The sequence below is a fragment of the Bombina bombina genome, chromosome 1, assembly GCF_027579735.1.
Source record: "Bombina bombina isolate aBomBom1 chromosome 1, aBomBom1.pri, whole genome shotgun sequence".
In the NCBI taxonomy this organism is placed as follows: domain Eukaryota; kingdom Metazoa; phylum Chordata; class Amphibia; order Anura; family Bombinatoridae; genus Bombina; species Bombina bombina.
The window spans coordinates 1,294,603,946-1,294,619,430 of NC_069499.1; the positions used below are offsets into that span (position 1 = coordinate 1,294,603,946).

General features: G+C 39.6%; 1 protein-coding gene across 1 annotated transcript in view; it reads right to left on the reverse strand.

Annotated features, from left to right (window-relative positions):
• Nucleotides 1-12,540: 12,540 nt before the first annotated feature.
• The window catches only part of PDCD5 (programmed cell death 5), a 41,995-nt gene continuing 39,050 nt past the window's right edge, over nt 12,541-15,485 (reverse strand). The window contains exon 6 of the mRNA XM_053701686.1: nt 12,541-13,040. Coding sequence (XP_053557661.1) covers nt 12,996-13,040 — 45 coding nt within the window. The 3' untranslated portion in view covers nt 12,541-12,995. The remainder of the gene's footprint in view (nt 13,041-15,485) is intronic.

Consider the following 15,485-nt stretch of genomic DNA (forward strand, 5'->3'; position numbering starts at 1 on the left):
TTATATAGGAAATAAATTCAGATATACATAGAAATGATATATATGTTTTGAAAACATAAAAGATCTTACTTAGCCTCTGTGTTTTTAAGAATATAAATAAATACTTATGGACCATACACATATTAATGCTTGGATCATCTCTAATAATTATTTCTATTTTTATTGCAGACAACCATTGGTCATGAGCATCAATCTATGCACTTAGAAAGAGACGGAATGCCGTATGAAATGAATTAAGTCATATCATATAAACCTGCAAATAAATGTTTATAAAGTTTCACATACATCTTTTAAAATATAGTGAGATGAAGATATGGAAGTTACTTTGATGTGATATGACTGAGATATAAATTTTCTATTAGGCTAAATGAAATATAAATTATTTTAATATAATGTTAGATATGTGATGTTTCATATCAAAATGATCAGAAAATTCATTAAGATATAACTTATCCAAAACAAATATTATGAATAGTTGTCGCAGTAAATTATGATAAAATTAATAACCATTTCATAGAAATACTGACTTAAGTTGTTTCAAATGTTGCTGTGTCTGTTTGTGCTGCCACCTGGTGTTATGTTGCGAGAACTACAGCCAGAAGGTTCTCTCTGGCTGTTAAAAATGAAATTTCCAAGGGCCAATCCGATTTAGACTTCCCAGATAACCAATGGGAAGGTCAGCTCCCGCAGGGCCACCCACAATTTACCAATGATGGGAAAACCAAATAAAAAGTGAATGCAATGGAGAGAAAAAAACAGATTTTCTGCTGAAGCTAAAACTTGTAACTGGTTCCCGCTGGGTGTGAGATACCACTTTACTTGAGCAAAGCTAATCTACCCTTCTCATTGATTGCGATATACACTTATTGGTGATCTGAGGTAAAATAATTCCTACCAAGGAATATCGGATATCGACTGCTTTTTACTTTGGTAACGTATTCAAGGTTTTGTAAGATAAAGTTATATGCATAGTTAATTTGTATTTAATAGATTTAAAGAAGCAGTGTGTTTTTCTCAAGTTAGCATTTCACAGCCTATATACATATATTGTTTAAATCTGCGTCTGATTGACCAAGTAACTCATCTATGCAAGTTCTGATATTGTCAGTTAATTTTGTATTAGGATAAATTGCAGTTAAATAGCAGAATATATATATTATCCTATTGTTTTATAAACACTGTTTAGAATTGTATTGCTTAGATGTTAAAGGTTTTTAGTCCCATTGTGTTAAATAAATAAAAGGCTGAATTGTGAAGGTATATTTTTCTGGGTTTTGTAAGAAGGATAGCATATCTTAAGAGTTGGTTTTAACGCATATAAACTTTTATTTAGTTTCCTTTTATTGCAAATATAGTTCAATATGTTCATGGATATTAACTAAATAAAAGAATTCAGATATTTATATTAATTGTATGGTCTAGTAGATGCATGGTTAATTAGGGTTTCTATTTTTTTTTTTATATTGTGTTTGTAACCCTGCCATAAACTGATTTATTATTTGGATAGCACTACTAAGATTCTTATAAATATACTGACAGTGGCAGCAGCGGGCTTCTTGGTCTGTTTACCCTTATTCCATGTTTGGTTAGGTCTCCAGACTGACTTGGATTGAGCAAAATTCCCCTCATGCTTTGCGGCAGGGGAGGAGGTAGAGGGACCACCTTTGAAGTTTCGAAAGGAACAGAAATTATTTTGTTTGGTCCTCATCTTATTTGTCTTATCCTGAGGAAGGGCATGGCCTTTTCCTCCAGTGATGTCGGAAATGATCTCTTTCAGTTCAGGCCTGAATAGGGTCTTACCTTTGAAAGGAATAGCTAAAACCTTAGCTTTTGATGACACATCAGCAGACCATTTAAGCCAAAACGCTAAAATGGCAAAACCTGAATTCTTCGCCGCTAATTTAGCCAGTTGAAAAGCGGCATCTGTAATGAAAGAATTAGCTAGCTTGAGCGCCCTAATTCTATCCAGAATATCATCTAATGGGGTCTCAACCTTAAGAGCCTCCTCTAGAGCCTCAAACCAAAAAGCAGCTGTAGTAGTTACAGGAACAATGCATGCTATAGTTTGCAGAAGAAAACCCTGATGAATAAATATTTTCTTTAGAAGACCCTCTAATTTTTATCCATAGGATCTTTGAAAGCACAACTGTCCTCAATAGGTATAGTTGTACGCTTAGCCAGGGTAGAAATAGCTCCCTCCACCTTAGGGACCGTCTGCCACGAATCCCGAATGGTGTCTGATATGGGAAACATTTTATTAAAAGTAGGAGGGGGAGAGAACGGAATACCTGGGTCTACCCCACTCCTTAGTAACAATGTCCGAAATCCTCTTAGGGACTGGAAAAACATTAGTGTAAGCTGGAACCTCTAGATATCTATCCATTTTACACAATTTCTCTGGTGGAATTACAATAGGGTAACAATCATCCAGAGTCGCTAAAACCTCCCTGAGCAACAAACGGAGGTGTTCTAGCTTAAACTTAAAAGCCGTCATATCTGAGTCTGTTTGAGGGAACATCTTTCCTGAATCAGAAAGCTCTCCCTCAGACAGCAATTCCCTCACCCCCAACTCAGAACATTGAGAGGGTACATCGGAGATGGCTAATAAAGCATCAGAGGGCTCAGCATGTACTCTCACACCAGACCTACTGCGCTTCCCCTGCAACCCAGGCAGTTTAGATAAAACCTCAGTGAGGGTAGTAGACATAACTGCGGCCATATCTTGCAGGGTGAAAGAATTAGACGCACTAGTACTTGGCGTCGCTTGTGCGGGCGTTAACGGTTGTGACACTTGGGGAGAATTAGATGGCATAACCTGATTCTCTTCTGACTGAGAATCATCCTGCGACATACTTTTATCAGCTAAAATATGTTCTTTGCAATTCAAGGCCCTTTCATTGCACGAGGGACACATTTTAAGTGGGGGTTCCACAATGGCTTCTAAACACATTGAACATTGGCTTTCCTCAATGTCTGACATGTTAAACAGGCTAGTAATGATCACAAACAGGCTTGAAAACACTCTATTTAGAGGAGGAAAAAAAAAACGGTACTGCGCCTTTAAGAGAAAAAAAAGCAATTTTTCCAAAACTGCTTTAAAACATCAAATCGTTCCAATTTTTATGATAGAAGCATCTAACTATGCAGCTAAGTTTGCCCCACAAGGAAAGGAACACTTAACCCTTATTACAAAAAAACGGATAATTAGAAAAACGTTTATATCAATAAAAACACCCCCTGCGCCTACCTGCACTTAGTGGTCTACAAAAACAGGTTAAAGCTTCGATTTGGCCCAATACAGTCACAAGGGCCCACCGGAGTTGGAGCTTGCTGCTAGCCTGACAAAAACAACTGCGCAACTGAGGCGCGAAAATAGGCCCCGCCCATCTCACTTGATGTCTCTTAGCCCAAATGAACCGCACCAGAGCAGTCTAAAACTAGCCATGTGGGTTCAATGTGTACCCTCTCAATAAACAAGAAAAACGTTCCTCATAAAAACGTTATCAGCACTCCCAGTAATGTAAACGTTTGCCCACAAACATTCAAAACTCAGTGTCAACCATTTTTTCTTAGCCCATATATGCAAGCTCAGTAATGCCCCTCTAAATATTTCAGGATTACTGCTTACCCTTTCCCTCATGGGGATACTGTCAGCCAATTCTGAAATACCACAGTCTCTCCAGAAAAAAAAAAATGACTGAACATACCTCACTGCTTATAGCATGAAAAACGTTCCTCACACTGAATTTACTGAAGTTTCTTAAGTACTCCTCAGTCATTGTGTGGGAACTGCTCTGAATCTTAGTGACAACTGCTAAGATCATCAGCCTCCAGGCAGAGGTCTTCATCCATCTGCTGCCTGAGGGAAAATAGTACACACCGGTACCATTTAAAAAAAAAAAAAACTCTTGCTTGAAGAAATTAAAAACTAACATTTTATCACCTCTTTCACTTTACCCTTCCTAGTACTTAGAGTAGGCAAAGAGAATGACTGGGGGTGGAGTCAAGGGAGGAGCTATATAGACAGCTCTGCTGTGGTGCTCTTTGCCACTTCCTGTTAGCAGGAGGATAATATCCCACAAGGATGAATCCGTGGACTCGTCGTATCTTATAGAAGAAAAAAAAAAGAGGGTGGTTTTAGAAAACAACCCCCTTCAGTTTCACTCTTGAAAATGCATAGGTCAAGAAAATGAATCCTGTATTCGTCGCTGTCACTTTTGAGAGATATGGACTCTTCTGCTCCATTGAGGAACTGAAACCACTCAGAGAGTTCTTGTTGGGAGCCTCCCCATATTACAAAAAGATTGTCAATATACCTACGATAAAGTAGGAAATTAGGGTTCTTATATGCAAAGATGTATTGTCTCTCAAACCACGCCATGAACAAGTTGGCGTATGAGCTTGACCCCATGGCCGTGCCTACTAGCTGTAAATAATATGACTCTTCAAATCTAAAAGTTATGAGTGAGGCATAACAGCAGCCAATCTAATAGTGTCTCAATTGGAGGTCCTTTATAAGAAGGAAGATAAGAGACCACAAAGTTAAAACAGGAAAAGAACAAGGCCCACCTATTATTGCCAATAATCAGATCTGTTTGAATCAAGTGCCAGTGTTTAAGAATTTTTGTCATGATCCTATTATCACAGTTGTAATCTGTGATAAAAGGACCATCTATCTTTGTCGAATCTTTGTGTGTTCTATTGACTAGAAGACTATACCTGTCTCTATTGTTTACCTCTTTTTTTGCTTTATCTATAATTTCAGGATCGTAACCTCATTCTGTAAACTTCTGTTCTAAGAGTTACTTGGTTATCATAGTCTATAGATATTGAGCAATTTCTTTTAATCCTAAAATATTGTCCTTTGGGGATATTGTCTTTCCACTTTTGTAAGTGACAACTTTTATAATTATATAAATTATAAAAATATATTATAATTTGAAGTGGGTGGTGGTGAGCTCTTCCCCTACAATTTCTTTGTCTAGATCCAGACATTTAATGTTATGTTGACTACAGTATGTGTGTGGGTAAATTGTAGACCTATTTGGGTTTTGTTCATGTCTTGTATTAATTCCTGTAAATATTGTGCTCCTCCTTTCCACACCATAAAAACCATCATCAATATATCTTTTATACAGTACAAGATTCACACCTAGCCTATGATTAGGGGAAAATATATCCTCCCAATATCCCATAAATAAATTTGCAGCTCTACAATTTAATGTTGAAGCTACAAAGGATTTTAGACTCCTCTTCTTCTCCATTTGCCATTTTTATTGGCCTCACAGGGGTCAGAATGGCAGTTACCTTATGCCTTAAAAGGGATACTGAACCCAAATATTTTAATTCATGATTCAGATCGTGCATATAATTTTAAGCAACTTTCTTATTTACTCCTATTAATTTTTCGTTTTCTTGGTATCTTTATTTGAAAAAGCAGGAATGTAAGCTTAGGATCCAGCCCATCTTTGGTTCATAACCTGGGCAGCGCTTGCTGATTGGTGGCTACATTTAGCCACCAATCAGCAAGCGCTACCCAGGGTTCTGAACCAAAAATGGTCTGGCTCCTAAGCTTACATTCCTGCTTTTTCAAATAAAGATACTAAGAGAAGAAAATTAATAGGAATAAATTTAAAAAGTTGCTTAAATTTGCATGCTCTATCTGAATCACGAAAGAAAAAATTTGGTTTCAGTATCTCTTTAAGGCCTTAATTCATAAGTCATACCTGGTTGCAGGGAAGATTTCCCCTAAGGGCATTATTGCTCATTCCAATAGACCAGTTGTCACTTCTTGAGCCTTTTTGGAATACAACTTCTATGGGGTAAATTTGTAAGGCACTTGGTCCTTTTTGCATGGTTTTTAGAAGTTCTGTCACTTTGATAGATATGCCTTTTCAAAGGCTGCTTTTGGCAGGAAAGTTCTGCAGGCCATAGTGTCTGATCAGTAACATACCTACCTTAACCATTTGCAACCCCCCACCCCATTACATGGTGTTCTTGTGGGTGCCACTGCTTGGGTATAGATTCTGACATGTGATGTCTTGTAGACATTCACCATCTGATGAAATCAAAATTTATGCTACTTGATAAATTCTTATGATGGCGAGAGTCCACGAGTCCTGCCCTTTCTTTTGAACAGTTGGCAGCAGTACTTGTTTTGCCACACTTTGACTTTCATTCTTTTACGTTTCCTCCATCTACTTGACTGCGCATCAGGGATTTGCCTGCTCCTAGTGGATTGGAGTGCAATTACAACATTGCGATGTTTCATGGACCACCATGAAAGAAATACAAGGTAAGCATAAATTTTGTTTTTAACCAATCAAATAATTTATCTTAAGAGTATCCATGCCTGCCCACCTGAGAGAAAAAAAAGTCAGCACTCAAGCATATACCCAATCATTCAGTCTCTGCACATTTTAGGTTATGAACTGTTTTGCAAAAACAAAATTTATGCTTACCTGATAAATTCCTTTCTCCTGTAGTGTGGTCAGTCCACGGGTCATCATTACTTCTGGGATATTAACTCCTCCCCAACAGGAAGTGCAAGAGGATTCACCCAGCAGAGCTGCTATATAGCTCCTCCCCTCTACGTCACACCCAGTCATTCGACCAAGAACCAACGAGAAAGGAGAAGCCAAAGGGTGCAGTGGTGACTGGAGTATAATTTAAATTTTTTTTTAGACCTGCCATAAAAAACAGGGCGGGCCGTGGACTGACCACACTACAGGAGAAAAAAATTTATCAGGTAAGCATAAATTTTGTTTTCTCCTGTTAAGTGTGGTCAGTCCACGGGTCATCATTACTTCTGGGATACCAATACCAAAGCTAAAGTACACGGATGACGGGAGGGACAGGCAGGCTCTTTATACGGAAGGAACCACTGCCTGAAGAACCTTTCTCCCAAAAACAGCCTCCGAAGAAGCAAAAGTGTCAAATTTGTAAAATTTGGAAAAAGTATGAAGAGAAGACCAAGTTGCAGCCTTGCAAATCTGTTCAACAGAAGCCTCATTCTTAAAGGCCCAAGTGGAAGCCACAGCTCTAGTAGAATGTGCTGTAATTCTTTCAGGAGGCTGCTGTCCAGCAGTCTCATAGGCTAACCGTATTATGCTACGAAGCCAAAAAGAGAGAGAGGTAGCCGAAGCTTTTTGACCTCTCCTCTGACCAGAATAAACGACAAACAGGGAAGACGTTTGTCGAAAATCCTTAGTTGCCTGTAGATAAAATTTCAGGGCACGGACTACATCTAGATTGTGTAGCAGACGTTCCTTCTTCGAAGAAGGATTAGGACACAAAGATGGAACAACAATCTCTTGATTGATATTCCTGTTAGTGACCACCTTAGGTAGGAACCCAGGTTTAGTACGCAGAACTACCTTGTCTGAATGAAAAATCAGATAAGGAGAATCACAATGTAAGGCAGATAACTCAGAGACTCTTCGAGCCGAGGAAATCGCCATTAAAAACAGAACTTTCCAAGATAACAGCTTGATATCAATGGAATGAAGGGGTTCAAACGGAACACCCTGTAAAATATTAAGAACTAAGTTCAAACTCCATGGTGGAGCAACAGTTTTAAACACAGGCTTGATCCTAGCTAAAGCCTGACAAAAAGCTTGAACGTCTGGAACTTCTGACAGACGTTTGTGTAAAAGAATGGACAGAGCTGAAATCTGTCCCTTTAAGGAACTAGCGGATAAACCCTTTTCTAAACCTTCTTGTAGAAAAGACAATATCCTAGGAATCCTAACCTTACTCCATGAGTAACTCTTGGATTCGCACCAATATAAGTATTTGCGCCATATCTTATGGTAAATCTTTCTGGTAACAGGCTTCCTAGCCTGTATTAAGGTATCAATAACTGACTCAGAAAAACCACGTTTTGATAAGATCAAGCGTTCAATTTCCAAGCAGTCAGCTTCAGAGAAATTAGATTTTGATGTTTGAAGGGACCCTGGATCAGAAGGTCCTGTTTCAGAGGTAGAGACCAAGGTGGACAGGATGACATGTCCACTAGATCTGCATACCAAGTCCTGCGTGGCCATGCAGGCGCTATTAGAATCACTGATGCTCTCTCCTGTTTGATTCTGGCAATCAATCGAGGAAGCATCGGGAAGGGTGGAAACACATAAGCCATCCCGAAGGTCCAAGGTGCTGTCAAAGCATCTATCAGAACCGCTCCCGGATCCCTGGATCTGGACCCGTAACGAGGAAGCTTGGCGTTCTGTCGAGACGCCATGAGATCTATCTCTGGTTTGCCCCAACGTCGAAGTATTTGGGCAAAGACCTCCGGATGAAGTTCCCACTCCCCCGGATGAAAAGTCTGACGACTTAGGAAATCCGCCTCCCAGTTCTCCACTCCCGGGATGTGGATTGCTGACAGGTGGCAAGAGTGAGACTCTGCCCAGCGAATTATCTTTGATACTTCCATCATTGCTAGGGAGCTTCTTGTCCCTCCCTGATGGTTGATGTAAGCTACAGTCGTGATCTTGTCCGACTGAAACCTGATGAACCCCCGAGTTGTTAACTGGGGCCAAGCCAGAAGGGCATTGAGAACTGCTCTCAATTCCAGAATGTTTATTGGCAGGAGACTCTCCTCCTGATTCCATTGTCCCTGAGCCTTCAGAGAATTCCAGACAGCGCCCCAACCTAGTAGGCTGGCGTCTGTTGTTACAATTGTCCAGTCTGGCCTGCTGAATGGCATCCCCCTGGACAGATGTGGCCGAGAAAGCCACCATAGAAGAGAATTTCTGGTCTCTTGATCCAGATTCAGAGTAGGGGACAAGTCTGAGTAATCCCCATTCCACTGACTTAGCATGCACAATTGCAGCGGTCTGAGATGTAGGCGTGCAAAGGGTACTATGTCCATTGCCGCTACCATTAAGCCGATCAACTCCATGCATTGAGCTACTGACGGGTGTTGAATGGAATGAAGGACACGGCATGCATTTTGAAGCTTTGTTAACCTGTCTTCTGTCAGGTAAATCTTCATTTCTACAGAATCTATAAGAGTCCCCAAGAAGGGAACTCTTGTGAGTGGAAAGAGAGAACTCTTCTTTTCGTTCACCTTCCATCCATGCGACCTTAGAAATGCCAGTACTAACTCTGTATGAGACTTGGCAGTTTGAAAGCTTGAAGCTTGTATCAGAATGTCGTCTAGGTATGGAGCTACCGAAATTCCTCGCGGTCTTAGTACCGCCAGAAGAGCACCCAGAACCTTCGTGAAGATTCTTGGAGCCGTAGCCAATCCGAATGGAAGAGCTACAAACTGGTAATGCCTGTCTAGGAAGGCAAACCTTAGATACCGGTAATGATCTTTGTGAATCGGTATGTGAAGGTAAGCATCCTTTAAATCCACTGTGGTCATGTACTGACCCTTTTGGATCATGGGTAAGATTGTCCGAATAGTTTCCATCTTGAACGATGGAACTCTTAGGAATTTGTTTAGGATTTTTAAATCCAGAATTGGCCTGAAAGTTCCCTCTTTTTTGGGAACCACAAACAGATTTGAGTAAAACCCTTGTCCTTGTTCCGACCGCCGAACCGGATGGATCACTCCCATTAGTAAAAGATCTTGTACACAGCGTAGAAACGCCTCTTTCTTTATTTGGTTTGTTGACAACCTTGACAGATGAAATCTCCCTTTTGGGGGAGAGGATTTGAAGTCCAGAAGGTATCCCTGAGATATGATCTCTAACGCCCAGGGATCCTGGACATCTCTTGCCCAAGCCTGGGCGAAGAGAGAAAGTCTGCCCCCCACTAGATCCGTTCCCGGATCGGGGGCCCTCAATTCATGCTGTCTTAGGGGCAGCAGCAGGTTTCCTGGCCTGCTTGCCCTTGTTCCAGGACTGGTTAGGTCTCCAGCCTTGTCTGTAGCGAGCAACAGCTCCTTCCTGTTTTGGTGCAGAGGAAGTTGATGCTGCTCCTGCTTTGAAATTACGAAAGGAACGAAAATTAGACTGTCTAGCCTTAGGTTTGGCTCTGTCTTGAGGCAGGGCATGGCCTTTACCTCCTGTAATGTCAGCGATAATTTCTTTCAACCCGGGCCCGAATAAGGTCTGCCCTTTGAAAGGTATATTAAGCAATTTAGATTTAGAAGTAACGTCAGCTGACCAGGATTTTAGCCACAGTGCTCTGCGCGTCTGAATGGCGAATCCGGAATTCTTAGCCGTAAGTTTAGTTAAATGTACTACGGCATCCGAAATAAATGAGTTAGCTAACTTAAGGGCTTTAAGCTTGTGTGTAATCTCATCTAAAGGAGCTGATTCAAGTGTTTCTTCCAGAGACTCAAACCAAAATGCTGCTGCAGCCGTGACAGGCGCAATGCATGCAAGAGGTTGCAATATAAAACCTTGTTGAACAAACATTTTCTTAAGGTAACCCTCTAACTTTTTATCCATTGGATCTGAAAAGGCACAGCTATCCTCCACCGGGATAGTGGTACGCTTAGCTAAAGTAGAAACTGCTCCCTCCACCTTAGGGACCGTTTGCCATAAGTCCCGTGTGGTGGCGTCTATTGGAAACATCTTTCTAAATATAGGAGGGGGTGAGAACGGCACACCGGGTCTATCCCACTCCTTAGTAACAATTTCAGTAAGTCTCTTAGGTATAGGAAAAACGTCAGTACTCGACGGTACCGCAAAATATTTATCCAACCTACACATTTTCTCTGGTATTGCAACTGTGTTACAATCATTCAGAGCCGCTAACACCTCCCCTAGTAATACACGGAGGTTTTCCAGCTTAAATTTAAAATTTGAAATGTCTGAATCCAGTTTGTTTGGATCAGAACCGTCACCCGCAGAATGAAGCTCTCCGTCCTCATGTTCTGCAAATTGTGACGCAGTGTCTGACATGGCCCTAATATTATCAGCGCACTCTGTTCTCACCCCAGAGTGATCACGCTTACCTCTTAGTTCTGGTAATTTAGCCAAAACTTCAGTCATAACAGTAGCCATATCCTGTAATGTGATTTGTAATGGCCGCCCAGATGCACTCGGCGCTACAATATCACGCACCTCCCGAGCGGGAGATGCAGGTACTGACACGTGAGGCGAGTTAGTCGGCATAACTCTCCCCTCGTTGTTTGGTGAAATATGTTCAATTTGTACAGATTGACTTTTATTTAAAGTAGCATCAGTGCAGTTAGTACATAAATTTCTATTGGGCTCCACTTTGGCTTTAGCACATATAGCACAGATATCTTCCTCTGAATCAGACATGTTTAACACACTAGCAAATAAACTAGCAACTTGGAAATGCTTTTCAAGTAATTTACTATAATATGAAAACGTACTGTGCCTATAAGAAGCACAGAAAAAGTTATGACAGTTGAAAATTAATAAACTGAGAAGTTATAGCATCAAATCTTTGTAAAAACACAATTTTAGCAAAGGATTGCTCCCATTAGCAAAGGATAACAAACCCTGATAGCAGAAAAAAAAAATACAGAAATAAACGTTTTTTATCACAGTCAACTACAATCTCACAGCTCTGCTGTGAGTGATTACCTCCCTCAAAATAAGTTTTGAAGACCCCTGAGTTCTGTAGAGATGAACCGGATCATGCAGGGAAGACAATAAACTTCTGACTGAATTTTTTGATGCGTAGCAAAAGCGCCAAAAAAAGGCCCCTCCCCCTCACACACAACAGTGAGAGAGATCAGTAAATAAATTACATAAAACGACTGCCAAGTGGAAAAAAATAGTGCCCAAAACATTTTTTCACCCAGTACCTCAGAAAATTAAACGATTTTACATGCCAGCAAAAAACGTTTAACATTAAATAAATTAAGTGTTATTAAAAAGCCTGTTGCTAGTCCCTGCAAATTAGGCTAAAGTCTTATGCATACAGTATAATTCCAGTGAAGTGCCATTCCCCATAATACTGAAGTGTAAAATATACATACATGACAGCCTGATACCAGTTGCTGCTACTGCATTTAAGGCTGAGTTTACATTATATCGGTATGGCAGAATTTTCTCATCAATTCCATTGTCAGAAAATAATAAGCTGCTACATACCTCTTTGCAGATTAATCTGCCCGCTGTCCCCTGATCTGAAGTTTACCTCTCCTCAGATGGCCGAGAAACAGCAATATGATCTTAACTACGCCGGCTAAAATCATAGAAAAAACTCAGGTAGATTCTTCTTCAAATTCTACCAGAGAAGGAATAACACACTCCGGTGCTATTATAAAATAACAAACTTTTGATTGAAGGTATGAAACTAAGTATAATCACCACAGTCCTCTCACACATCCTATCTATTCGTTGGGTGCAAGAGAATGACTGGGTGTGACGTAGAGGGGAGGAGCTATATAGCAACTCTGCTGGGTGAATCCTCTTGCACTTCCTGTTGGGGAGGAGTTAATATCCCAGAAGTAATGATGACCCGTGGACTGACCACACTTAACAGGAGAAATCTGGATTGCCAGGACGTAGTCAAGACCATTTTGATGATGCACTTGGTAGTTAACTACAGGTCTGTTATTTAAGGTGAGGTGTTTCCCTAATGCTAACAAATAAGTACAGCTATAAATGTTTTAGAACACAGAATGTTTATTGAGTGAGAGGTTGTTCAGAATAATCACTGTTTTGTAGGCCAGAATCTCCAATTCATGGTATAAAAAGATGATAAATTGGCACAAAATAGTTAACTGTAAATATACCAATAAACAAAAGATAGAAATTACCAATAACCTGGCTTACAAATATCACTGGGCTTTTTAAATATTATAACTAAACATAAGAGATTCCAATAAACCATACTGCAAGTGCTTTTCAGACAATCCAGAATTAGAAAATGTATTTGAATGTCTTCAGTGTGCTGGATTACAAAAATGTGAATTTTAATTTAGAAAATGTAGTCTCTTTTCTTTGTTTACTATAACTTAAAGCAGTTCAGTGCCTTTCTCCATAATTGCATGCAGCGTAAAACAAGTGCTTCAACACTCAGAGGGAAATATCCTTGATTCTGCAAGCTTGACCCAATATTCAGTCATCCTCATCATCTGAATCCATAACTTTTCTCCTATTAAACTAAGAAGAAAATATATGCATTAGAGTATGAAAATTAAACAAATGTAATCTTGCATGAGCAAAAAAAAAACAAAACAAAAAACCCCCCATGTTACATTAACCCCTTCCCACCGTTAGGATGCCATGGAACATCCTAGCCATTTGACTGTACTGAAGCCAAATGCGCTTCCTGAATGGGATTGCGGCCGGGAGGCTGTGCTTAGCATCATGGGCACTTCCCCCTGACCCGCTCTCATCATTGAAATCTTGTGATTTCAATTTATTTACATCAGAACTTTGTTCCGATGCAGACAAATTCGGCCTGTCAGGAAAGGGTTCAAAATGAACACATTTGTTTAATGAACACACAAGCCAATTAATGTTATATAGACAGTGTTTTTCATTGTATTTTTTTTTAAAGAAATCATATCTTTATCTTTATTTCTGTTTTATGGAATAAATTAAAGAAACATTAAAAAACTTTTTTTGTACAATTAAAAACAAAACAAACTTCTTTTATTAACGTTTGTGCAAAATAGGCAGTAGCTATAGCTGGAAGACCTAACATTTCAATAGAACTTTATTATTTGACTTGTCCTTAGCAAACTACTTGGCTATATTTCATTCCTAGTTTACATATACTCTCCTACCCAGAACCTACTTCACTTATTGTTTTCTCAAACTCTCATTTGCAAAACTTTTCCAGAACTGCAGCTACTAAGTGAAACTTATTCCCTAGCTCACCAAGACTTGCCTGCAGCTTTCAAAGTAGCAAGCATCTTTTAAAACCCTATCTGACCAGGAGTGCAATCTACATTCAAATGACTCTTTTGCCTTGATACCCCACAGCTCTAACATGTATTTCCAGAATGTAAGTTCACAAGTCCATAACATCCTGTTGATGAACTCATGTAATGATGGTTTACAGCTAAGAATGTACAATTTTATACCCAATGCCATAGTGTTACATAACTTTGGACTGGTATCATTGTTTACATAAAAATATAAATCAGTCTATCTTCGTGGAATACTAAGTTGTATCAAACACAGGTTTCTCCCCATGACCTATTTTAAATAAGCACACCACCCGGTTTATTTATGCTGACCACAAAGTTAAAAAAAAATGAGCATATTTCTCATTGATACAATTACAATATGTATATAGTTTTGTGATATTCTGAGCATTTACTCTATGTTCAAATATATACAACGTTTACATTGATTTTGCTATAGTAATGTTTAATTCTATCCACTAGATGGCAATATTGTGAAAACTATTAAAGGGATATGAAACACAATGTTATAGAAACATAGAATTTGACGGTAGATAAGAACCAAAAAGGCCCATCAAGTCTACCCATATTACATGTTCCTTTTTTCCTAGGATAGCCTTATGCATGTCCCAGGCATATTTGAATTTCTTTACAGTCTTTGCGTTTACCACCTCAAATGGAAGTTTATCCCATAAATCCACCACCCTTTCTGTAAAATAAAATGCTTCCTTAAAATTTCTCCTGAATAACTTTAGATTGTGACCCCTTGTCAGAGCATGCAATTTAAAGCAACTTTCTAATTTACTTTCTAGCTTAGGAGCCAGCCCAATTTTGGTTCAGCACACCCCCCCGGGTAGCGCTTGATTGGTAGCTACATTTAGACACCAATCAGCAAGCACTACCTAGGGTGGGTGCTGAACCAAAATTGGGCTGGCTCCTAAGCTTACATTCCTGCGTTTTCAAATAAAGATACAGAGAGAACAAAGAAAATGTGATAATAGGAGTAAATTAGAAAGTTGACTAAATATGCATGTTCTATCTGAATCATGAAAGAAAAAAAAACATTGGGTTTCATATCCCTTTAAACATGACTCAGGTGTAATATCTTAAGAAAAAAATGAAGGGCCAGGTAGTAGCTTGAAACTCACTTTTTTTAGGGACCCTGATGGACAAGGTCCTTTCATATATATATTTCTTCACAAAACGGATTTAAAAAGGGACATGAAATAGTAACATTTTCTTTCTTCATTTAGATAGAGTGGAGAGAGAGAGAGAGAAAAAGAAAGAGAAAAAGAAAGAGAAAAAGAAAGAGAAAAAGAAAGAGAAAAAGAAAGAAAAAGGGGGGGGGGAACTTCCGGGTGGCAGCCATGATAGGCTGCTTTTTTCCACTCTGCTCCTGCATCCTATATATTACTACTTGGAATAACCTTCTAAACAGCTCGAATTATAGCTAACCATACAGATCTCTAACCAATTTCAGAACCTGCATTTGACGAGCCTAACATAGACAAGATTTCTGCAGTTTTGAGCGCCCGGAGCGGCTTGGAAGGTTGAGGCCTTTTTATATTACCCCCCGGCGAGGCACACCAAGGCCTTGTCGTTAAGCAGCACTGAGTGTCAGATGCGAGCGACACAAAGTGCTGAATATTCAGTACCAAGAAGGTGCCAGCGCAGCTCCTGATTCCTGTTTGAT